We start from the raw sequence: 25,992 nt of genomic DNA, 5'->3' as shown, positions 1-25,992 counted from the left end.
CCATATTATAAGAGTAATTCCAGCAGGTGTGTCCTACGAAATGCATCCAGCCAGTTTAGATTATTTGCCTTATCTACTGAGCCGTGCACCCATCTGCAAAGGAAGTGTGCATATCCCGTAAAGCTGGAACGCATACCGCAGGCAGACTGTCACCCACAGGAGTCGCTGTTGGCACATTATTCAGGGTCTACAGCAGGTGCCAAGGCATATAACGTACAGAACATAGGTTTTACGTGAGGAAGCAAATACCTGCCAAGGATAAATACGCACTTGCTGGGCCATTAACGTGAAGCATATGGTAAATATACACGGCAAATGCAAGGGCATACATACAACCTTTTGGGACATACAGAGCACATGCAAGTGCAGATTCTGCAGCCGCAAGCCAAATAATGGCTATTCTGCTGGTTATCCTATCTAGCAATCTATACCTTCCTTGCTTTGTTTTCTATCGTAGCTAACTAGCTATATGTCCCCACCAGCGACATTAAGGCAGCCTTACTTGTCAGGCTCATAACCTCATGATAGCCTACTAATAAGCCTGACCAAGTGGACACTGATGTGAGACAGTGTAATTCCACCCAATTTGTGAGGATGTGCTTTGCCAAAAAAACAATAATGATCAGACCAGAGGTGGAAAGTCACTGAGTAAAATTCATGCCATGTGTTTCTTCAACCCATGAACTGATTTCACTAATTAGTTCTACCTCCTGGCTGAGGAATTGTGCTTATTAGCAAATCCATGCGATCTGAACAAAATACTTTCTGAACCTGAATTTTCCACCTCTAGATAGACAAATTATCTTGTGTAGATGGGGTTTCAGTTGGAGACACTGATTCTAGACAACTCAGTCACTGACCTATTGCATAACACCAACTATTTCTAGCAACAATCAGATTTCAGGACACCCATCAGAGTAATTTCCTTTTCCATACATTCTAGAGATTGTGTATCTGAGGACAAGATGCCCTTGCAAGAGACACCCATACATTAAATTGCAGATCCTCTTGGAAGGAACCTCTTTCCTTGGGTGGAAACATGTCTCCTCTACTGTGTTGTGATACAGCTTGACTTCGGTGGGCAGTTCTCTTTTTAAAAAGGCGAAAGAGCTCCTGGTGTGAAAATGTAGGTGATGATGATATTACTTTCTAGACTATAGTTCCTGGTCCTATGGCTCCCAAGAAGAAAAGTGGCTAGCGTAAAAGGGGTAATATGCTGGTGTTTGCACTACTTTCCACCAGAGAAGTAGGCTAAAGAATTCCACCAGGGCAGGTAAGTAGTCTACACCAGATAATATAACGCTAGATATCTTGTTAGTCAACTTGCGTAGCTACCTATATTAATTGTATGTTCTGTTAGGTAGACTAACCTCCAGAGAAGTAGGCTAAAGAATTCCACCAGGGAATGGATGTAGCATGACTGTTTCATGGGGAAACCATATGCAAGCCTCGTGGAAGCTTTGCCCATCAACTCCATATGATATATACTTCAGCAATTTTCTTCAAAAATAAATGGCCAGATACACATTGTGCATGGTGAAAGATCAGGGCAAATCTACCTGAATTGCTTTTCCATGCTCCTGCACACTAGATGGCAGTAGTGCACCTAAAACCTATGTGGTTACCCTGCAAATAAACAAATTAATAAATAAAATGCTGATCCATAATTGTGTAATCAGCTTTGACCCTTGCTCCTACTAATTCAAAACAATAATCAACATCAGACGAATATTATCTGCTCAAATTTTATGGTTATTTGAAGGAACAGAGCTCTGTTGAGATGCCGAGCTGGGTGCTGCTACTGTGAAAAACAACCAATAAAAAAGCTATTTGCTGTTTCTGCAGCCCTTGTGTTCTGTATGTATTTGTATTTTAATTTTGACATTTTATGACCTTGATTCCTTTTGAAGCAGATTTGAGTCTGTTTTTCAGAAAAGATGGTGTACTATTGAACATTTAAAAAAATGATTATCACAAAAGAATAAAAAATAGTGTTTTCAAAGTGAGTTGTTATGAATCGATGTAGAGGGCAAAATGGAATGGCTTTGTATTTGATCAGTTTTGCATCAGTTTTAATTAGAGGCTATGCATGACATGCTAAAAAAAGTTTAAATGATGGTGTGCAAATTCTTTATGACTAAAAAGGCCGCTTTCATTTCATTTCATTTGTGTTAGCTAGCCTATTGATATGTATTGCTGTAGGCCTACCACAACAACAATAACAACTACTACTGCTGCTACTATTACTACTACTACTACTACTACTACTACTACTACTACTAATAATAATAATAATAAAAGAACACAACAACAACAACAACAATAACAATAATAATAATAATAATAATAATAATAATAATAATAATAATAATAATAATAATAATAAATCAATACAGTTAATTCATTCATTACCATTACTGAGATGTAACCGTGATCAAAAGACAAGTTCCAAAGTTGAAAAAAGGGCCACATGATGCGAAGCGCACTGCAGTGCTGCATTGATCTCTTGATGGTGTACCTATCTCTATGGTTACACCCCTCTGTCTACTTGTAGTAACGCCTGGTAGGAGTGTACTGGACACCGTCATCACAAAAAACGAAAGAGAAGAGGGAGCCAACTGGCAGCGACTGAGGCAAACTCTCGGAGGTAAGGACAATAACGAGAAAATAACATTAAAACTAACGCACATTAGCTGTGGCGCCAGGACAACAAGCACACACGTGTTTGGGTAAAACAATGAGCTAACTCTTTTACAGGATTTGGCTCTAAACCGAGAGTTGGTCTATTCGGACCATAAAGCTAGCGTTGGCTAACTTTTTAAATTTTCCATTAACAATAGCACTGTAGTATCATACTGCTAGCTTATTTGCTAACCAGTTGGCTAATTAGTTGACAGAACTGGCTTTAACAATGGCTTTTTCCCCAGTCAGTAAGCTAACGTTAGCGTAATTGTAAAGCGTTTAGCTAGCTTATGCTAACTATAAGTAACTGGGTAAATAACTGTAACACGTTGAATATGTGGCTAGCTAACGTTAGCATTCGAACGCGTTATGTCAAGTTGACATTATGTGGGTAACATTCGCTTGGCAATTGTTAATCCACATTTCAGGCGCACGTGTTGTTGGCTGCCAATAGTTTTAGGAAAATTGTCTATATTTACATTTATCTAACTTGTGTTACGCTGTCTAGCTTGCGAGCTATCTAAGAACATTAGTTAGCCAATGCAGTTATGCATCCTAGAACAAAGCGGCTCATACGAACTCACTGATACACTCCATCTGCAATTAGTCTGTTGTCTGTAGCAAAAGACTACCTACCTAGCCAGCCCGTATGTCTGTCGTATGGTGTAGACATAAAGTAGCTGTAAAAACTCTCACACGTTCATGCTTTGAATTGTTCTCATTTTTATTACAATATTATTAATGTGTTGGAATATTTTCTTTTACAAAATAAGATCGTTAAGTCGCGATGTTGACGGTTCGTTTAATATTGCGACTTCGTTTAAAGAACGATTTCAAGGGAAATTCTAAAAAGCACAAAATAGAAAATTCATACTGAGAAATTATCCAAAGAACATATTTCAGATGGCAAATTAAGACTAGTAATTAATTTAACAGTCCATTAATGTTGGGTGACTGCTATTCAAAAAAAAAAAAAGGGAAAGGAATACATGGAGGAGATTAGTACCAATTTTGTGAAACCTTGCCCTAGAATAAACTGTTATTTCTGTGTTGTGGGCCTTCAAAAGTCCAGTTCATGTTAATAGTTGCTTTCCTTAAATTGCATGAATGCATGTAAATGGAAAGAACAACAAGGACATCGTCAGGATGGATAATTAGCCTACTATGAGCTCTGACTGTTTACTTCAAAAACATTTTAATGCAACCAAAATATAGTCCATTTTATCATTTTTATTTTTATTTTATTTAACCTTTATTTAACCAGGAAAACCCTTGAGATTAAAATCTCTTTTCCGAGGGAGACCTGGCCAAGATAGCACACCATTCAAAGTTACAAATAAATAAATAAATAAATAATATTGATATTGATATCATGAAGGGTGAGAGGCTATGGCATACCATGAATACTTTGTATGGATTGTTGTTATGCTATACGACAAGCCAGCATAACTTTGACAGGAAAATTTAAACTTGTGGTTAATGGGTTAATGCAGTTTCAGTTCCTTTTTTGACAGGGCAAAAATAGACAAGTAACTGTGAAGACGGTGTCAAAATAGGGTGGAGGTGGATGTGGAAGGAGAAGTTTTTTTTGTGCTGTTTATCTGTTTGTTGCTTGGCCGTGGAGAGGTAAAAGTTAATACTAGTGGGGAGCACATAGTTACACACTGTCTCTACCCAAGCTTTTCATTTTACATTTCATGGTAGGGAGTCTATTTGACATTCCTCTATATATACTTTTTTGTGCTTCGTCTAAACTTAGGGATAATTAGATACCCTCAGCCTAACATTACTGACCACAAATCATGAGTTTGGTTTTGGATGACCTGTACCAAGAGAGCTGCTCTTTTTTCATTCCCTGCCTTCCTCCGTGAAACCAAGGGCACTCTCTTCCCCTGATTGTCCAGGACATGCTCGGCGAACCAGAAAGGAGAAATAGCATTGCGGAGGCTGGGTCAGCCCTCACGAGAGAGTCCAGTAACTTGTCATTAACTCCGTGACTTCTTTTTGAAAAGAAGAAAAAGTAGGCTGAAATCTACATTGCTCTTGAGACATTTTTAAAGGTTGAATGATCAGATCGGCTGCCTAGATGTTTGAGCTAAATTGCGACCCTTTGTGCAAAGTCTGCATAATTTTGAGATGTCAGAAAGATTGACTGTTGTAGCCACTGAAATGGAGTTTCCCTAGTCCTTAGAGAGTCACTCATTTAGTTCATTGTTAGCTGTTTCAGAGTTGTTTAAAATGATTAAGTCTGACTAGCTTTATCTTAATCTTACTGGCAGATCATTCAGTAATTGCTAGAAATTTAGCACAAAAAGGACATGCTCAACATGCTGCTTTTCATACCCATTGTTGCACTGTATGGTCTGTGTACTTGTAGATGTATTTAAATTACATTTGTTACACTATAGCAGGGGGTTCCCAATCCTGTTCCTGGTGATCTGCCATCCTTTAGATTTTCATTTCAACCCTAATTTGGCAAACCAGATTCTAATAATTAGCAGCTCGACGAGATCTTTAGTTGTTGAATGAGGTGTGCTTTGTTCGGGTTGGAGTGAAAACCTGCAGGATGGTTGGTCTCCAGGAACAGGATTGGTCACCCCTGCACCATAGCAATTAAGGTACATTAAGCTCAATGAAACAACAGCAGTGCCCTTGCTTGGACATTTTATCACAGACTGCTTAAGAGGCAGCTCCACCATACTGAATCGGAATATTCCTTCGCTGTTGATCAGATTGTGCTGTCCATTATCGCATAGCTCCTTCGCTCCACAGCTACAGCTGCCGGACACGTCAGCAGGCACGAGTGTACGGTGTCCTGAAGGATTAAAGGGAGTCGTTAACCCAAACCACTGATCAGCAGTAGATCAGACGGCTGCCGTTTTGTGACATCAGAGCTTTACACAAAGGCCACCCTGCCGCTGAGCGGTCACATGATCTTTGGCCTTGCCATTGGCAGGACAGTAAAAGGTGGCCTAATTCATAATTAATGCATATTTTCCATTTCGTCAGCTCTGATAGGCTTGTGCAATGCGAGCGTCCTGTCTTGGGAGCAAATCGCAGTGCTCTAAAGCATGGACTGTAACCCCTCCCCACCCCCACCCCCCACCCCCACCCCACCACCCCCTTCTCCCTGGATGCAGTTTTTTTTGTTTGTTATTTATTTCAAACAGAAGTGCAGGCAATGAATTGTAACAAGCTGTTAATGTTCACTTTTTAATGTTTACTGCAGGATGATTTACTCAGTTAAGGTCAGCATAAATGCTCCAGGGGAGTGTTTTTCCAGCGAGGGTCTAGCAAAGATGGTTATGCATTTGAGATTAAATGTAACATCCTGATGAGAGACCATGAAATATAGCCTAGATGCAAGCAGATTATTAAGGTGGCCTTACCATGGCATGCATTACATTTCAGTTTGTTGAACATATTGTTTTACCTAAATTGGAAATATGGGTACTTCGTTATTTTGAATGATGAATTATTTAATTATTTTTCATTTATGTTAGGTAAATAGGAAGAGGTAAACACTGCTAAATTGTTGATTTATAATGATACCCTGTCGTTTGAATGTTAGAATTAAAGAAGCCTATTGTCTGCACGTCCATAGTGTACTCATAGTGTGAAGATAATATTTAGCAGTGTACCTGTACGTAAGTTTGCTGCTCTATAATATAGTCTACAGTTTTTCCAGGAGCAAATAAGCAAAAAACACATCTACACAAGTTAACATGCCTTGCTGTGTTACTGCTTAGTTATGCCTTTTTGTGTGGTTTACAGCTGAAATGATGAATCCGCTTTGCTTTTAGTGAAACACGCCCCTCTTTCACAACATCTCTGATGTCTTCTGTTCCATGTGAGCTGGTGTTTATTTTCTGTCTGGATAAAGAAACGCTTGATCCAGAATAATTTTCTTCTGCCTCTGTCAGAAGTCTTGTCAGTAGTTGGCTCTAATGCACAGCTCCTCTGACAATGGTGTCATCCTGTGCAGGTTACAGGTAACCATGGCAATGACAGGTCAGACTTCCTGCTCTTCAATGAGTAACCACACAAAAGAGCGCGTGACCATGGCCAAAGTGACCCTGGAGAACTTCTACAGTAACCTGATCGCCCAGCACGAGGAGCGTGAGATGAGGTACCTGACAGCCCCCGTCCCCCCAATTCAACACCCCCCCCCCCCCAAATGGTGGGTCAGGGTCATTGTTGTCCATTTAGGAATTGCCTGACCATACAAGGTAGTTGATAAGAGGTCTAGGCTTTGTGGTGGATAATTGTCTGTGTTTCTGTGCCTCTCTTGATAACCTTGGTAATCTTGGTTACTGTTAGTCCCCTTCATCAACACTTATTTTAACTTGGTGTCGAGGTGGGGGTTGACTGCTTTGCAGATGCGCTTGTAACAGACCAAGGTTTTGAGTACAAAACGAGGACATAAATGCTTGGCTGGCCAAGCCTGACCTCTGTTCAGATCCCTGCCCTGTGTTGAGTCACCAATGCGGAACTGCACCTCAACTTTGCTGTGCCGCAGTCCAAACGGAGGTCCTCTTCGCTAACGCTGTGCACCTCCAGCTGGCCAGCCTAAATTGGGACTGTAATTGGGCAGTAAAACATTGTGGCATTACCTGCTCAAGGTAATGCATTGATATTGCCAAAGTGATGATTGGTTGATGTTGCTTGAGGGTTACTGGTGGGCAATCTTTAATTGCTCAGCAGTTGCCCTTGCTTTACATGGTGTGTGTGTGTGTGTGTGTATGTATTTACATGCACATGCAAGAGACCGTGTGTGCATACACAAACGCACGGCCACACACACACACACACACACACGCACACACAATTAAAGATAATTATTATTATTTATTATTATTTCTGTCGGATATTTCATTCCATGCAGTTTAACGTGTGACATTTGGTACATTGTGTCTCTGGTGTACCAGAGATTCAAACCCGCAACCTTTCTGTTCTGTTCCATTGCTCTGTCCTGCTGCTTTTGAGAAGCATATAGATTAGGCATAAAAATGAAAACATTGCGGTCTCAGGAGATGTGTAAGCACATATAAATCAGTGTCTGTTCCCCCCTCCTCATTATTAGTTTTTGCTGTGGAGCTTTGCTGTTTAGCCCAAGAAGCTGCAGGTTGGCGTGCTGACAATCGAATCCGCACCAGGGCCCATTTTTCACTTTTACCGCACTGGGAGACGTTCAGACTCCAGTTAGTCACAGAGGCCCTAAGAGGAAGTCGTGTGTGGATCAGATACCCGCTCACTGTGGCGCAAAGCCAGCCTTTCCTAAAGGGGAAGTGGAGACAAAGAATATTGTCACTCCCATCAAACCCTTTCTGTTTACAGCGGGGGCATAATGCAAAACTGTAGCACAACACATGGCTGTGGACCCTTCCCCCCTTTTCTGTTAGAACATTTTAATGGTGGGATGAGTATTTTTATATTGTGTCGTACATTCCCCACACACACAGTGTAAATATTGGATGTAGTATGGATATAATGTGATGGATTAATGATATGTAAGATGCTGTTGTGCTGTTTGTGCTCTGTTTCTGTGAACCCCAGAAGCAGCATTAGGAGAGGGGTTTGATTTTGTTGACAGGCTTTGGGTCTTTTTTCATGCGCCCTCAGAAAAAAGCTCCAAAAAGTGCCTAAAGGTACCCTTTAGGTACATAAAGCTGTACCCCTAGCCAACTATACATAATTCATTTGTACCTTTTTTTTTTGCTTGTAAAAGGTACTTATTAATACCCAAACAGAACATTATTGTACTTTCAGGGTACTTTTGGGAAATATGTTCCTTAAAGAACAAAAATGTATATCTAGTGTACCTTTATTTCTGAGAGTGTAGACGGTTAAAATACTATAGCAGTAAGCACTGGGTGAAGTATTAGAAAAGAGAGCGTCACCTTTGTGTCTGTTGTTCCCAGGCAACAGAAACTGGAAAAGGTGATGGATGAAGAGGGCCTCGCTGATGAAGAGGTAAGTTACGGTTACGAACATTAACATGCACTCATGCACACACGCACACATGCACACACGCTCAAATGCACACACTCACACTGCACAGTATTTGAGATTGAACCCCAGGGTGTTTTTTATGCCTTAGTTCACATCATTTATTTATTTATTTATTTAAAAGGGACAACACACAATAATCAACATTTTCGCAGTCGCGTCAGATGGTACAGTGCCAGAGTTAGCTCAAGAGCTAATTTTCAACGACACTCCATGGGCAAAAGCCTTGTTACATGGAGTGTCCGAAGGAACGCTTTGCCTGGCATTGATCCTCTGGCATAATCTGCCTGGGTGGATTTTACTGTATGTAAATGGGCATAGGGACACAGGCCCCTTTAGGGCAGAGTATGTGTGAGCTGCTGTGTCTGTCCCTTACTGTATGTAAATGGGCTTAAGGACACAGGCCCCTCTAGAGCAGGCTAAGTGTGTGCCGCTCTCTCTGTCCCTTACTGTATGTAAATGGGCTTAAGGACACAGGCCCCTCTAGAGCAGGCTAAGTGTGCGCCGCTGTGTCTGTCCCTTACTGTGTGTAAATGGGCTTAAGGACACAGGCCCCTCTAGAGCAGGCTGAGTGTGAGCCGCTCTCTCTGTCCCTTACTGTGTGTAAATGGGCTTAAGGACACAGGCCTCTCTAGAGCAGGCTAAGTGCGCTGCTGTGTCTGTCCCTTACTGTATGTAAATGGGCTTAAGGACACAGGCCCCTCTAGAGCAGGCTGAGTGTGAGCCGCTCTCTCTGTCCCTTACTGTGTGTAAATGGGCTTAAGGACACAGGCCTCTCTAGAGCAGGCTAAGTGTGAGCCGCTCTCTCTGTCCCTTACTGTGTGTAAATGGTCATAGGGACACAGGCCCCTTTAGGGCAGAGTATGTGTGAGCCGCTGTGTCTGTCCCTTACTGTATGTAAATGGGTGTAAGGACACAGGCCCCTCTAGAGCTGGCTAAGTGTGAGCCGCTCTCTCTGTCCCTTACTGTATGTAAATGGGCTTAAGGACACAGGCCCCTCTAGAGCAGGCTGAGTGTGAGCCGCTCTCTCTGTCCCTTACTGTGTGTAAATGGGCTTAAGGACACAGACCCCTCTAGAGCAGGCTGAGTGTGAGCCGCTCTCTCTGTTCCTTACTGTGTGTAAATGGGCTTAAGGACACAGACCCCTCTAGAGCAGGCTGAGTGTGAGCCGCTCTCTCTGTTCCTTACTGTGTGTAAATGGGCTTAAGGACACAGGCCCCTCTAGAGCAGGCTGAGTGTGAGCCGCTCTCTCTGTCCCTTACTGTGTGTAAATGGGCTTAAGGACACAGGCCCCTGTAGAGCAGGCTAAGTGTGAGCCGCTGTGTCTGTCCCTTACTGTATGTAAATGGGCTTAAGGACACAGGCCTCTCTAGAGCAGGCTGAGTGTGAGCCACTCTCTCTGTCCCTTACTGTGTGTAAATGGGCTTAAGGACACAGGCCTCTCTAGAGCAGGCTAAGTGTGCGCCGCTGTGTCTGTCCCTTACTGTGTGTAAATGGGCTTAAGGACACAGGCCCCTCTAGAGCACGCTGAGTGTGAGCCGCTCTCTCTGTCCCTTACTGTATGTAAATGGGCTTAAGGACACAGGCCCCTCTAGAGCAGGCTAAGTGTGAGCCGCTGTGTCTGTCCCTTACTGTGTGTAAATGGGCTTAAGGACACAGGCCCCTCTAGAGCAGGCTAAGTGTGAGCCGCTGTGTCTGTCCCTTACTGTATGTAAATGGGCTTAAGGACACAGGCCCCTCTAGAGCAGGCTGAGTGTGAGCCGCTCTCTCTGTCCCTTACTGTATGTAAATGGGCTTAAGGACACAGGCCCCTTTAGGGCAGAGTATGTGTGAGCCGCTGTGTCTGTCCTTACTTATGTAAATGGGCTTAAGGACACAGGCCCCTCTAGAGCAGGCTAAGTGTGCGCTGCTGTCTCTGTCCCTTACTTTATGTAAATGGGCTTAAGGACACAGGCCCCTCTAGAGCAGGCTAAGTGTGCGCTGCTGTCTCTGTCCCTTACTTTATGTAAATGGGCTTAAGGACACAGGCCCCTCTAGAGCAGGCTAAGTGTGAGCCGCTGTGTCTGTCCCTTACTGTATGTAAATGGGCTTAAGGACACAGGCCCCTCTAGAGCAGGCTGAGTGTGAGCCGCTCTCTCTGTCCCGTGTGCTACAGAAGAGGCTACGGCGGTCCCAGCACGCCCGGAAGGAGACGGAGTTCCTGCGGCTGAAGAGGACCCGGCTGGGCCTGGACGACTTTGAGTCCCTCAAGGTCATCGGGCGTGGCGCCTTCGGAGAGGTAACTGCCCGTATCTGAGCCGGACTCCCCCGTCTCTTTCATGTTGCCCCACCTTGCATCTCAAATTGTTGCGGGCTTTTAGAACAGATGCCAAAGCGTCATTTTAAAGAGGCGTGATTTGCCTGCAGGTTTCTGTGGGTGACTGATGTCTCTGGATGTCTTCTCTCAGGTGCGATTGGTGCAGAAAAAGGACACGGGGCACGTGTACGCCATGAAGATCCTCCGGAAGGCCGACATGCTGGAGAAGGAACAGGTGGGAGGAGGGAGGGGCCCGTGGCGTATGACCTTCAGGAACAGGTCTGGAGGGCAGCTGTCCTCCAGAGTCCGAACTGCAGAATGCATACTGCTGAGTCCATACTGCTGAATGCGTACTGTACAGTCCTTACTGCAAAATGCATGCTGCAGAGTTTGCACTGCAGAGTCCATACTGCAGAGTGCATACTGCAGAATGCATACTGTAGAGTCCGTACTGCAGAGTCCGTACTGCAGAATGCGTACTGCAGAGTCCGTACTGCAGAGTTGTACTGCAGGTCGCTTGCTGGTTAATCCAGAGCAAATGTGGGGTACAGAGGCTACAGCACGATCAGTTCAGCCAGCTGCGGGTGAGCTGGGGGGCCTTGCTCATGCTGCTCATTGAGTACCCCTATGCGTGGCAAAGCCCCGTCTGAAATGTGAGCTCTGAAATTTCACGTCTTGACCCTGTCTCAACTTTGCCGTACAAACAGCTGCTTTTCTTCTCAGTGCCCTTGGAACCCAGGCAATAAATTTATTTTGAGCAGTTTTTAACTGCCGATGCAGATATGCTGCTGACAATAAAAAAATGAAGAATATCCATTGTGTCACATTATCTAATGGAGGGATGGTGAGACTTCATGAGCCTTAAAATTGATAGACGTTACCGATGACTTTATTATTTGAATCAATCATAGTGTCTTGCTGTGGAGAACAGGTCCTGCTGTTCCCTTTATGGCAGCAGAGCCACTAAGGAGACTGTGCCCTGACACACCCTGTGTGGCTGCTAGGTGGGCCACATCCGCGCAGAGAGGGACATCCTGGTGGAGGCCGACAGCCTGTGGGTGGTGAAGATGTTCTACAGCTTCCAGGACAAGATGAACCTCTACCTCCTCATGGAGTTCCTGCCTGGAGGTGAGACCTAGAGATCTATCTCGCAGGTACCTGCTGGTTTAAGGGGCTAATTTAAGATCAGTTCAGAAACGGTAGCTCCTCTGACCTAGAGACCAGAGTGGAAACGAGAAGAAAAAACATTTTACGTTCTTAACACATGGGGTGATTAAAAAAAGCCAGAATGCAAACATCAAACCAACAAACAGAGCTCCACTGCAGGAAAGACCAGGATACAATGATCCTGTTTAGGAAACGCTGCCATTCACAACACAAAATATTATCTCTAAATGCTTTAGATCAGGGCTACTCAACCCTGTTCCTGGAGATCTAGGTTTTCATTTCAACCCTGATTTGGCATTGCTGATTCTACTAACAGTCCAATGAGATCTCTAGCTGTTGATTGAGGAGTCTTTTTGTAGCGTTGGAGTGAAAGCCGACAGGACGGTAGATCTTCAGTAACAGGGTTGGGCAGCCCTGCTTCAGATTGGCAGAGCCACCTGTGGGGATACTGTGATATTAACAGGGTGTGTATACACACCGGCTCACTATCGCATAAACGGTATCCCACGCTGAGTATAGTAATCCTGACCCCTGGCACGCCCCCTACAGGTGACATGATGACACTGCTGATGAAGAAGGACACGCTGAGCGAGGAGGAGACGCAGTTTTACATCGCGGAGACCGTGCTGGCCATCGACTCCATTCACCAGCTGGGCTTCATCCACAGAGACATCAAGCCTGACAACCTGCTGCTGGACTCCAGGGTGAGGCGCTTCCTCAGACAGACGCGTACGGCATGTGTGCATGTACAGATCACTCACACACACACGCATACGCACACACACACACAGGCATGCACACACATGCACGCACACACAAACCACACACACTCGCGCACACTCGCACGCACACACAAACCACACACACTCGCGCGCACACATACGCATACAAACGCACATGCACATGCACACACACGCACGCATAGACAGGCGCAGACAGCTATTTCTCTGAAACGTATGGTACATTATATTGTGAGGCAAAAAAAATATGCCGCTGACTTTTGGGTGACCTGTCACTTTAAATCTCTCACAGCCATCAGTGTTCAGCACTGTGGCTGCATGTCTGAGTGGGTGTGGGAGAGTATGACAGTAAGTGTTCTCATCTCTTCTTTCATCACACTTCCGACCTCAGGAAGTGGCAGATATAACAGTCTTACAAATGAAGGGATTATTGTATTTTTTCAGTTTCTTTTTTTTTTTATTTTGACGGCCTTGCGCATTGAATACTGTGGACGGTCGACCATTGAGCCAGGGTAATGCATACCACTGTTAGGTGTATGTAGTGTCAGTGACTGGATAGGTACCAACTGCATTTAGTATTGAAACTGGTACTCAGAAAAGTTTGCAGTTCCATCTTAATTTATAGTTTTGGGTTGGTGCCTTGCGCTTCCTGCTACGTTGCTATTTTTATTTGTTTAGCAGACATCTTTATGACAGCATGTGATATTTATGTACATATTCAGTAAATAAATTCACGTGGTTGGATTAGTGCTGAGGGCATTTATTGTAGATAGAGTGGCTTGCTGAAAGATAACAGCAAGTCCAGCGTCTCACCGCGCTGCACTGGATTCTCTGAACACCTTGGTGCTCTGTGACGTAATTTTTTTTAACGCCGACTGTTCTTGTGAAATGAGTCATTTTAAGGCCTTGTGTGAAAAAGACACCCGCGTGTTTCCCAGCTGCTGAAATACACTGGAACTCTTGGTGCGCTGAGCCTCGTCTGAAGTCACGTCTCAGGTGGCGAGCTTCCTCCCTCCCACTTCCTGGGTGCTCGATGAGACACTCGCAACACCCAGTGTCGCCCCGTCACTGCAGGTGTCAACAAGAGAATTTACAGTTCTGCACTGGAACTGTAGGGCGGCAGCGTGGTATTATTGTCAGGGAACCCAGTTTGTACGTTTAAGGCTGTTGTGGGTTCAGTTCCCAGTTGGGGAGCTGCTCGAGCAGTGTGTCTAACCTGAGTCGCTTCAGCAAAAATATCCAGCTGTGGAAATGGATTATGTCTGAACGCGTAATTTGCGTAAGTTGTTTCAGATAAGAGCGTCTGCTAAAACGGAACGGAACGTTAATGAAGCTGAATACGCCAATCTCAATAAAAGATTGCCATGTGAATTAACGATTTAATTCACAGTACGAATACGATTTACTCATGAATCATTGATGCAGTTGTATCGTGACGTTTGCGTTGCGATTCATGGATGCATCGATGTTTCAGTACGTGCCTAATCACTAACCGTGCATGATAAACCGCCCCAGGTGTACCCAGTGGAGTTTGACGTGTTCGATCTGACGGAGGCATCCCATATCTGTTTCAGGGCCACGTCAAGCTGTCCGATTTCGGCCTGTGCACCGGACTGAAGAAAGCCCACAGGACCGAGTTCTACAGGAACCTGAACCACAGCCTCTCCACAGACTTCAGTAAGCAGGCACACTGTACGGTACCCAATCTTGGATCATTTTTAATCACCTAAATCCCCCTCTTTCCTGCTACACATGTACCCCCTGTGCCACTCTCATGTTACATGTACCTACGTCCAGCACTTACTGTACTTTGTGTCATTATCTTGATGTTGTATCTTGTCATGACCCCTTGTTTGACTTAGCATAGGTTAGGTCCAAGAGTAATGTTTACTGTGTGAACTGGACTTAATGTGCTCATGGCTATGAATAACTGTTACATAATGAGTATTGTACCTTATCGGACCTGTGTTTTGTTGTTGTTCAATGACCTTCGGTATGCACTTATTGTACGTTGCTTTGGATAAAAGCGTCTGCCAAATAAATGTAATGTAAGTACCACATGCCTAGCTTGCATTGCGTGATGGGTATCTGACGCACATAGAAGTATTCCCCGTAAAAGTTTTGTTTTCCTGATGCTCATTCCCACATGTGATGTGAGGTCACTCGGCCCTGCACGTGTCCAGCTGCCATGTTGTTGGGTGTCTCTCGGGAACCGTCTCTTTGGACGCCTCATTTAAATCCGTGTACGTCCTCATCCCCAGCCCTCCAGAACATGAACTCCAAGAGGAAGGCCGAAACCTGGAAGAGGAACAGGAGGCAGCTGGTGAGCGTTTTACTCCGCCCACCCCCACCCCCCCACACCGCCCTCGCTACAGCACCTTCATTTTCTCCGTAGGCGGATTATGTGGCGAGGAGATGACCTCATCCAGGAGCGAAGGGGTTCCGTAATGTTTCAGTTCTCCATCCTCTCCTTTGCTTTGTTTAATGCTGGGAGGGAATTGTCATAGCAGTGTAGGAATTCATTTTTATTTGTAAAAAACCTTTTACGACCTCAGGTTGCCACACACTTCACTAATGAGAGCATAGACTGGTGCATGGAGGCAGATATAAAGTATTACATATGATACGAGTACAGCAGAGCCCTGAAATGACTGAAAAGGTTGTAGGGGGCCACAAGAAAGCCAGAGCGGAAGGTGGGAGGGGGGAAAGTCTTCTCCCTTTCTGCAGGAAATCTTTTTTTTGTGGTATCCAAAGCAACGCCTCATGAAACAATATTAGTAAATTTCCCTCTGCTGTTCTATATTTCCGACTTCGTGAAGGTGTTCTGCGACAGCGGAATGGTTCTTGTACGCCAGCGTTCCGGGCCTCTGGAGCTAACCCAGACGGTTATTAAAACCGCTCAGGAGTGCGCTGCGTCGCCGCAGCGTGATATAATTATTCTAGGAACGGTTAACTGCGTTCCTGCTCAGACGTACGCGACCACACTGTTACCATGACGCATCGGGTTTTCCCCCCCAACACCCCGCCTGTTTATTTAAATTTATTTAAATGCTGCTACTGGGACACAACATCGCTGTCATTGCTAAATATTCATAGATGACTGTATTTCTGTGTACATGAGGCTACTTGTCTAGCCATGTATATTGACAAAGCATTTAGATTCATTAAGGATTTAAATGGGGTTGTTTTAAATCAGTGGTCAAACAACCAAACAGCCGTTAATTAATCAAACGGCTGTTAATTACTTTGGATGATGGAAGGCTCTAGGGGAACAGGAAAGGCCGCTGTGTCGCCTTCCTAGATAAAAAATTTCTATTTAGGAAGGCCAACCCAACCCGTGTGTGTGTGTGTGTGTGTGTGTGTGCACGAGCGTGTGCGTGCGTGCGTGTGCTTTTAACCCATTTGTTATTGTCAAATTTTTAATTTGGGATGTTTCACACCAGGTACACTGGTGGTTTGCAGTCAGGATATTACATGTGCGTGGGGCTGTTGTAGACTGCAGTTTGCCGTGTATATGTAAAAATGTTTCCAGACAAGAGAAACTATTACTGCTGTAAGAAGGTCCATGCAGTGAACATGCTTACTGTGTTGGTGTATGAAATGGAAAGAAATGCATATGTCTGCATTTCAGTCAAACCCATTTTTATACACACTCAAAATTTTCAGTACAACAGCCCAGTACAGACAGAATAATTAAATTCAGAGGTCGTAAGCCACACGAAACGCAGTTCAGAGACGGACTGGAGTTTATTCACGGAAAGATGCTGAACACAATTCAAAGAGATGCATTGTGGGCAGGAACGCATGAAATATTGGTTCCTCGCCCTCACAGAATGCTGAGTGGAGATATTTATCTAGAATTGCTGGGAAATGATAGCATTTTGGGCGCGCGACGATGGGACTTTTTCCATCTGAGTTTCCGGCACCTGCTGGTAGGGAAAGCACAGGCGTAATTAGACACTTGTGCCAATGTCAACTCGCCGTGGGTGTGGACCGTGACCTCCCAGCATCTCCACCCAAAACTGAGCCCTGTCACACCCATGACACCCACTGTGATAATCCCCCCCTGATCCTCCATGAGTTCCCCTGTCCTGTGTTAAATGCATAAGTATTGTGTATTTGTTTGTGAAATTGAGTTTAGGATATATTTGACGTGCGTATTTTCAAACACTGTGCTAAGTAGGTGTTTGGCATTTTAAGTCTTTAGACAGAAAAAAAAACTGTAATCGGGCAGCATCGCTTGCAGTATTTTGTACCAAGTTGCAACATTAGGGAATATTAAAATATCTTTTTATAGTGATGTAATTTCCTCATGGTGAAGCCAGCCAGAAAACGGTTTCCTTTTTTAAAAAAACAGAAGCTTGCCTTTTCAGTTTGTACCGGCTGTATACTCTGAATGAGGAAAGAAGTAGTGTTTCAAAAGACCTGACTCTTGTTCCCCATCTCCTGTTTGCACAGGCTCAGTTATGCCCTCACAAGGAGACACGCTGGGCTGCAATTACTTATATTTTGTAATAGCAGGTAGCAGTGACCCCGCCATTATCGTCTTTGTTTAGCCTCTTGACTTGCTGTCCTTCGGTTATTATTAGCAGTGTGTGAGTGGCTACCAAAGGACTAGCTATCTGTGTCTCAATGTCGAGAAGTTTTCACAGTAAACAATATAGGTAGTTTGATGTTAAGCTCCTGTTTAAACTCCATATTTTGTCCAACCCATGTATGTGTGCGTGTGTGCTTTTTTTTCCCATGTTTTTTTTCCTGTTTGATGATTTCAAGCATATTCATAAAAAGCATATTCATTGGAAATTACATTTTTACCAGGTCTGGCTGACAAACGTGTAGACGACAAAACTGAAGGCAAACAGCATACAGCTGAAAGCACCTATGACAGTATGGGAAAAGGGGGCTATGAAATGAACAGACCTGGGTCAAATACGTATTTGTTTTAGATTCAAATACTTTTCTATGCATACTGATCTTGTCTGGTGTATTGGAACCAATGAAATGCTCTCAAAAAGTGCAAACCCCACCTTCTGTTCATATTGGCATGCTCAATTATACCAGGCTAGATCAATAGAGCACAGAAAATATTTGAAACAAATACGTATTTGACCCGGGTCTGGAAATGAAGACGTGCTGTTTTTGATTGTGTTCAGTAGCCTAAAGAGCAGGAGCCACCATTTCGCTCCTTACTTCCCGCAGGCCTTTTCCACGGTGGGAACCCCCGACTACATCGCTCCTGAGGTCTTCATGCAGAACGGATACAACAAGCTCTGTGATTGGTGGAGCCTGGGTGTCATCATGTACGAGATGCTAATCGGTAAGCACGGTTTCAACACAGTATTTAAGCAGTGTCAAGATGTTAACTGTTATTATTACTCCCATTTCCTACCATATATTACCTGCACATGAATATTTCAACTGAATACTGGGGAAAAAAAACAGTTTCAAGGCGATCCAGACAAGTTTAAAGTTTTTGAAATTCAGATTCAAATCACAGCATTCAGTTCTAAAATCTGACAACCAAATTCAAATTATGAAATACTAATTCAGATTTACTGAATTCAAATTCTGTTAGCACAAAATTTACACCATAGCGAATTGTCTTGTTCTGAAACACTGTTGCAGTGTCGTATATTTGTCGTATATTTGAAGCCGCTAATAGGACCCATTGATGAAATATTGTCTTGTTCAAATAGAGTATTATTTTAGTGCTACTTTGGCCTGGCCTGATCCTAAAAGTGGAGCAAGTGGTACATGAGCGTCAGTCATGCCTGCAGTCCATAATTGCTTCTCCAGCCGAGTAATGTGCATGTGCTGCCTTAGCCCAGACGCTAATGTTTGCACGAACTTGAAAGGTTCCCCGGTTCGCTGGTTTGACAAAACGAAGGAGCCCTGCGGATGCATGAGAAGGCGCTTGGGGGAAATGTGACCTGTTATTATCTGAGCTTGCTTTTAGAGCTTTAGAAAATGACAGTGGGATGCACTGACTGATTAAACCGATGAGGCAGAGACACTAAAGCCACTAAGCCACAGCTGGTCTGCTGACGGTAACGGTGAATCAAGATGAGCGACGGTGCAGTTTTGGCTTGTGCGAGCTTGTTGTGTCGAGGCTGATTTTTAGCGAGGCTGATTAATTTTGGATATCACTGCAGGTACGTGCAAGCCATTTAAAACCATGCTTACAGCCTTCAGCGCAACACGCTAATAAGTAGAATGCACGGACCCAAACATCAGCATAAGAAATGGTTGTTTATTACAGCATTTTCTCACTGCTTACAGCCTTAAATATAACATGAAGTGAGCATACGGAACTCTTGCTGAATGTAATTGACCACAAATAAACAAAGCGGTAAGCCGAGGCTACTGTAGCCCTATTATTATTATGCACAGCTAGCAGGTTTTTTTTATGCGTTCCACTTGTAGAGCCACTTTATTTCTCGATCCACATCTGCTTACAGTATTCTCACAAGCTTCCCGTGAAGTTGGAAGATTGCCCGGAAACCAGGCATTGTGAAGGGAACGGTAGTTTGACTTAAGTGATCCCATTTGCTTGTTCAGGATAGCGCATGGAACATTTGTCATTTCTAATTAAATTTATGATGCAAAAACCCAATTTTGTTTGTCCCCCCCCCCCCCAATTCCCAGAATTCCATTTCCTGGCCCGCCCCCCCATTCCCGGAATTCCAGTTCCTGGCCTGAAGGCCCACTGGAGACCCTTCAACCGTTACATGTTTGAAAGCTGCATTCCCCCAGACTCGAAACCTCCTGTGTTTTATCGCACTGATTATGGGGTTTGTTTCTACCTACCTTTCCCTCCAGGGTACCCTCCATTCTGCTCGGAAACACCCCAGGAGACCTACAAGAAGGTGATGAACTGGAGGGAGACTCTGGTCTTCCCCCCTGAAGTGCCCATTTCTGAGAAGGCCAAGGACCTCATCCTCAGGTTAGACTGAGACTCTTCGCCCAGCCTGGGGCACCTGTATGGCAGGGAACACCCTTACTGACTCACTGAGTATTGGGTTGTTAGCACTGTCATTTTTGTGCTTAAGCAGGCCTCAACAAGACTGTGTGGATGATATTATCAGGATCTATGTTTTCTCATTGTTAGCCTTAGCTAGGCTTGTTTTTTTCCGTTTTTTTCAGTTATTTTTATTTGTGACAGTTTAGTTTAGGCATGAGAGAGAAGGCCAGACTTTCCCGGCCAAGTGCAGACTGTGGTACTGATTTATCTGATTTTTTTACAGATGTTTTTAAAACTTGTCCCCTTGTAGGTTCTGCTGTGAATGGGAGCATCGAATCGGGGCCTCTGGAGTGGAGGAGATCAAGCGCAACCCCTTCTTTGAGGGCGTGGACTACGACCATATCAGGTACACGGAAGCACCCGCCTGAACACACTGCACGGAAATAACCAGTGGAGCCAAGGGTGTGTTGATGCTTACATAACTGGGACAATAGATACTGAGTCTCTGTGCTGTAACTATAGCACAAAGCCAAGAACATATTCTGTACAGACGCAACTTCAAAATGAGTATTTAAGCAAGTAAGGGTGAATGGGTGCCTTATATATGATTTCTGTATGAAGGGGTTAAGGTTTGTGAACATGACGTTACTGTGATTGTGTCACAGGGAAAGGCCTGCCGCTATCCCCATCGAGATCAAAAGCATCGACGACACGTCCAACTTTGACGAATTCCCAGAGTCAGACATACTCCAGCCAACAGGTGACCTGATGATGTCATTACCTGATTCTTTTTTTTTTGGGGGGCCATTTTGCAACCGCAGCGCTGCAGCTTAAACAGTATTCATAGCACCGAGACACTCTCTACCGTCTGGAATGAACTTCTAACCATTCCAGTGACAACTTTGGGCAGAGTGGGTCGTAACTGGCTGTAGCGTCACCCAAGAAGAGACAGTGCTGCTATGAGTGGATCAGGGTTAGCCATTTGTTTCAGGAACATCGTTAGCTACACTGCAGATACGCCAAGTTAGGGTCAGGCTTCATGTGCTAATAAAACATAAAGTAACTTTTATCTTTTATTAGAGCAGAGTCCTGTAAATTGAAAAGCAGCATTTAAATCGGGTTCCCCAAGACCACTGAAGCTTGACATAAGAAACCCCTGATTCAGTCTGAAAATAAATTCCATTTCTTGAGGTTTTTGGAAAGCCTTTCAAACTCTTTAAGAGATTCATTAGCACAGGACATGATACAAACTGCAGTACATAGTTTACAATCCCCCATAAAGTGTTATATATTGATCATTGATGTCTGTTATAAAAGTCCTCTTGGTCCTTCTTTCCAGCGTCTGCAGTGGTGACCAATCACACAGAAGCAGAGTACAAGAACAAGGACTGGGTCTTCGTCAACTACACCTACAAACGCTTCGAGGGGCTGACGGTGAGGGGTGTCATCCCCTCCTACATGAAGACAGGGAAACGATAGACCTGCAGCCACACAGCCCCGCTGTGTCTCCACCCCCCCCCCCCCCCCCGAACCTGTCCCAGCCTGTTCTTGCCCCTCCCTTGCTGCTGTTCCACCTGTGTGGCTCACGGAGCTGCGCCCTGTTCCCCTCAGCTTCAGACGCGCTCAAGTTCGGATACACTGCCCTGATTTTTATTGTTTTTTTTTTTCTCTTGGTCTCAGTCAGAAGCCTTCATTTAAGTTCATTAGACCAGGGAGTCATTTGGGGGTTCTCCCCGTACACCACCTATCACCTACGTCATGAATCGCAAGTCCAGTCTCCACCTTGGTACCGGGATGTTTGAAAATGACCGTTTTTTTTTTTTTTTTTTCTTATGAACCTATGGCGATCGATTGGCTAACAGGTTAACGACATCACGGCTGCTTGGGCTGCTTGGAGCTTTAGCAGTTTTATTTGCTTTAGCCTCTCGAGGCGTTGCTCCCCCTTCCGGCTGCAGCTCCGGTTTTTACACCAGCACTGAACTGGCCCTCCTTGGGGGCTTCCTCCATGTCTTCCAGCAGTCCTGCTCTCCATGTCTAAACCAGTGAGGGGACCCTATGCACAGCCTGGCTTTGGACACCGTGGCATGATACTGCTTTTAGAATCAAGGGCTACTTATCTTCGCATTTCCTTTACCCTCCAGAATATGCTTCCCCCCGTTAAGATAATAAGTTCAAAGGTGCTTGTCAGAATGGCTTAACAGAATCAGGATTTCTTCAGACACTTTGCTTCATTCCATGACAAAAAAAAGGAAAGATGCTGTGGAAATACAGCATCTAAGTTCTTCAGGGAATATATTGATTTAAGTAGTTGAAGTGACAGTTCCCTGCTCATCCACATTCTTTTGGCTGATGTTTCTGCGTAGATACATGCTGTAACTCGGTGATGTTGTGTAATTGATGTGTCTAACCAAAGACGTGAGAGAGATTACTGTAGAGATTCAGGTTTTTAACGCAGCTGCTGCTTGGAGCGCCACCATGGGATTGAACAATTTTCCCAGTCCATCGACCGTCAGCAACCGGCAGCAAAAAAAGTCACTCCTGAATTTTCCCGTCATTCCTATGATGTCATACGGAGCGTCGCCAAGCGACGCTCAGAAATCGGACGGCCGTCGGCGTGAGGAACAGGACCACGAGAACCTTCCACCACATTCCGGTTCCACATTCCAAGTGCTCGTCGCAGAAGAACGGTGTCTCCGTGGCGTCGGCAGCTGGCCGGGCTTTTTAAATCCTCCGGCTAGATCTGCGCTTTCGGGCGTTGATACAGATTTTTAGCAAAGGCGCCCTTTGCCTGAAGCACTTCCTGACCAGCGAGTGTGCAGGTGATTCGTGGAGAGGCTGTCTTTCTGCTTCTGTTAGATGAGCGAGCCCATCATTCCCACAGTTCACTCTGCAGTTCGTTTTGAACACGCTTTATTTGACGTGTGCAGCTGTGATGTGCGTAAACGGTGGTGTCTTAGAGGGGATTTAAATATTTTTTTAAGTAAGGCTTCCTCTGATGTTAATATTGTTTGCCCCCGTACCTGTCTTTTCACAACACTCGAGCACTTTTCATCTTGTTTGTATGAATGATTTGATTGGTTTTGCATGCCTAGGTATTTTCATCATGAAATCATGAGCTCTTGTTTAATGCACAGCTTTGCATAAAAAGCTGCAATTACGTGCTTGAGGAAAAGTTCTTTTGAAAAGAACAGCTCTGCCAAAAAGGGAAACATCACATTTAATATCACAGTTTAAGCAGAATTATGTTGTCGAGTCTCAACAGACATGGGGATGAGTGTACACTTTGCACTGCAGAAAATGAGCAGTATTCTCTCTGTAGTAGAGTACAAGTAATAACCAACATAAACTTACTATATTAACCAGAATATAAAACATAAGATCACATAAGATCTTCAGGATGCAAACTAAAGTTCCTGAAATGGCAGCTTTTTTTTTGATAGAAAGTGTAGAAAGACCTTTAAGATCACGACAGTGCTTTATATGGAGTGAAACGCGTTTCGTTGTTTTCCTTTTCTTTTTTTCTTTTTTTAACAGAATGGTCGTGTTATTTTTAAAGGTACAAATGCCAAAAAAAAGAGAACTGGAAGGTGTACAGTTTATATATTGTACCCTGAGGAGTGATTAGTCTTTGCAGTTCCTGGCTCAGCCGTTCCTCCAGTGAGATTAACTCAGAATTCATTGGGAGTTTATATATAGAGTTCTGAGATCTGATCTGAAGCAATACCAGCGTGTACACCCTGCAATGGAAAGCTTGTTACTTAAAAACTAGTGCTATAACAAAGAAATTGAGACAATCTGTACCAAAATTTGTATATGCAACAGAGGACAGTTCTTGAAAGGCTAGATCAGCCTGGCCGTACCCTGTAGGGCAAATAGGATTCTGTTACGCTGGAGCACTTAACCGTCCAGTTCATTTGATCTACATCTTGAGCTGAGCCCTCTGGCCTAAGCTGTGTTAGTATTGAAAAATATGCTTCTGAAGATGTCACTGCTCAAAGAAGCAGGATTGTGAAGCCCTGACGTCGGTCATATTGTGGCGAGCAATCCAGTCCATCACTTAACCGAATGTAACATCAGGTTACATTGTGCTTAATGTAATAATAATATCCTTTCGTATTACTTGCTCACGTAGGGCTAATTACACTTCCTGTTTGTTTTTTATATGCACAATATTTCACTTTTTAAGCATTGCCAAGAATCTGATATCTGGGCGGTGTATTTTACTTTTTTTAAAACTTGCAAACAAAATCCTTTTTTTTTTTTAGCAAGGCTTGCAGACACTTCTTTGATTGTATATACAAATAGCGGAGCCTTCCTTCAACATGCTGTAGTGATGTGATTGCGTAGCGTGAGTGATGAGTTTTGAAATGCTAAATCAATGCAGTCTTTACCTTAAAGATTTGTTGTGCCATAGAGGGACAAAGCTGTCTTTGTAAATAATCTGTCCTTTTTTTAAAAAATTTGCATGATGAACTGTTACACAAAATATTTTATTTTAAAATTTTGTTCGCTTTGAATGTTCAGGAATATTTTTTTACGGGAGGAAAAAGAAAAGTAATTTGTGTTGATGTGACATTGTCTTGTTTTGTCACTGCCTGCTTGCTGTTCTGAATGAGAGACCGCTCTGGCAGAGGAGACAATCATGCAGTCAAGTGTTGGAAGTATCTGTGGTATCTGTGGAAGATATTTTCACAATCAGGACGAGGCAAATTTTGAAATAGTTGAAAATTAATTTTGAAAATGAATGTCTCAAAATGTCTCACTGTGTCAGTAAATGCAGTGCACGTTATAGGCTCTATAGTTCTGGGTCCAGTGCCCCCCACCCCCCCCCCCCCACCCCGCAATTCTTTTCTCATTAAAAATTTGAGACAGGCAAGCGCAAGAATACTGATATGCTCACACACAAACCCGCAATGGTAGTCGTGCTACTCTGTTCGGTGACGTGGTGTATGTGGTGTGGCGAGTAGGGTTTTAAATAGCACATCTCGGTTTTATGAGGCACATTCTGTCCCCTGTTCAGGAATGGGGCAGTCACCGGAGACCTGAGTGAGGGCAGAAATATTCCACTGTTGGTGTAGTCACACCGTTTGGAGACAAGAATGTCGGCCCAGTGGCGGGCTATGTGTGGAGAGCGGAAGTCATGGCAACCACGGTTCTGCCCCTGAAACGGTGCGAGACTGCATTCCATTTCCTGTTTGGGGTCGGACGTCACGTGACCACCGTCCAGGGAAACGCAGTTTGGTGTGTTGTCGAACTTGGCTCACGCTCTCTGCTTTCCTGATTGGCTCACATGTGCCTAGTCTGATGTAATCATAGTGTGAGAGCAACTCCCACTCTCATCTGGCCAGTTTTGACCAGTCATGCAGTCGTGGGCTTTTCTTAACCAGTTCCCTAAACCATACTGACATTTTAAAGAGAGCTGTAAAATGTGCCAGACTGTCTGCTCAGGATTCTGTTTTCAGCTCCATTTAGGCCATGACATATTGGGAACGAATGTCACCAAACAATGACCAAGTTAACATTAAATGTGTCCCAACTCTATTCCTTTTGAACCATTTCCACTTGCCTCCATTGGTCCAATTATTTAATTCTATACACTTGTACCGATTGCTTCCGTTGATCAGATTATTTAAATCTATGCAGTTACTTGTGTTTATTGCTTCCATTGGACCACTTATTTCATTTGATACACAGGTATCAATGCCTCATAAACACTACAGTAACCCATTTCTTGAGTTTACTGCTTAAGTATACCTTAGGCTGTGTGTCATGTTAAACAAGCTTAACAGTATTGGTAGGCTTGGGAGTTTCAATGGTTCAAGTAAAAAAAAACCATCATGTGCATGGACATCTGAGAACTGGGGCATGTATCTTACAGTACCAGGGAGAACTTTCCCCAACCCTTACGCATTAAATATACTGTTGTGATTGCCTTTCTGCCTTTGGTTGATGCCGTTTGAATGTGCCCTTGTGTATTTAATTTATATTTCTTATGGTTAACCAACATATACAGTTTCTGTACCTGTCCATCATGACGAGAAAGAAGATTGTTTCTTTGACGTGAGCATTCAAATGTGGGTGGGCTTTCAAAAGCATTCAATAAAACACCACTGTTTAGAATGCTCCTGTGTCATCCA

General features: G+C 44.0%; 1 protein-coding gene across 3 annotated transcripts; it reads left to right on the top strand.

Moving 5' to 3' along the window:
• The first annotated feature begins 2,490 nt into the window (after window positions 1-2,490).
• LOC135238479 (serine/threonine-protein kinase 38) lies at window positions 2,491-25,977 on the top strand. 3 transcript variants are annotated; one of them, XM_064306402.1, is made up of 14 exons: window positions 2,491-2,647; window positions 6,668-6,811; window positions 8,604-8,655; window positions 10,847-10,969; window positions 11,139-11,222; window positions 11,992-12,115; window positions 12,704-12,858; window positions 14,469-14,571; window positions 15,156-15,217; window positions 18,094-18,211; window positions 19,714-19,837; window positions 20,166-20,261; window positions 20,521-20,615; window positions 21,195-25,977. In XM_064306402.1, exons 2-14 carry the CDS (start codon window positions 6,681-6,683, stop codon window positions 21,332-21,334), a joined length of 1,407 nt encoding a protein of 468 aa, XP_064162472.1. In that variant the 5' UTR covers window positions 2,491-2,647; window positions 6,668-6,680; the 3' UTR covers window positions 21,335-25,977. The 3 variants fall into 3 exon arrangements, with proteins under 3 accessions (XP_064162472.1, XP_064162470.1, XP_064162471.1); XM_064306400.1 differs by having other exon boundaries at window positions 14,469-14,586; XM_064306401.1 differs by lacking the exon at window positions 2,491-2,647 and adding an exon at window positions 2,705-2,729 and having other exon boundaries at window positions 14,469-14,586.
• The last annotated feature ends 15 nt before the right edge of the window (window positions 25,978-25,992 follow it).

This window comes from Anguilla rostrata, chromosome 13 (genome assembly GCF_018555375.3).
Source record: "Anguilla rostrata isolate EN2019 chromosome 13, ASM1855537v3, whole genome shotgun sequence".
Lineage (NCBI taxonomy): Eukaryota > Metazoa > Chordata > Actinopteri > Anguilliformes > Anguillidae > Anguilla > Anguilla rostrata.
The sequence above is the reverse complement of the archived record's forward strand: the minus strand, read 5'-3'. Positions and strand labels throughout refer to the sequence as shown.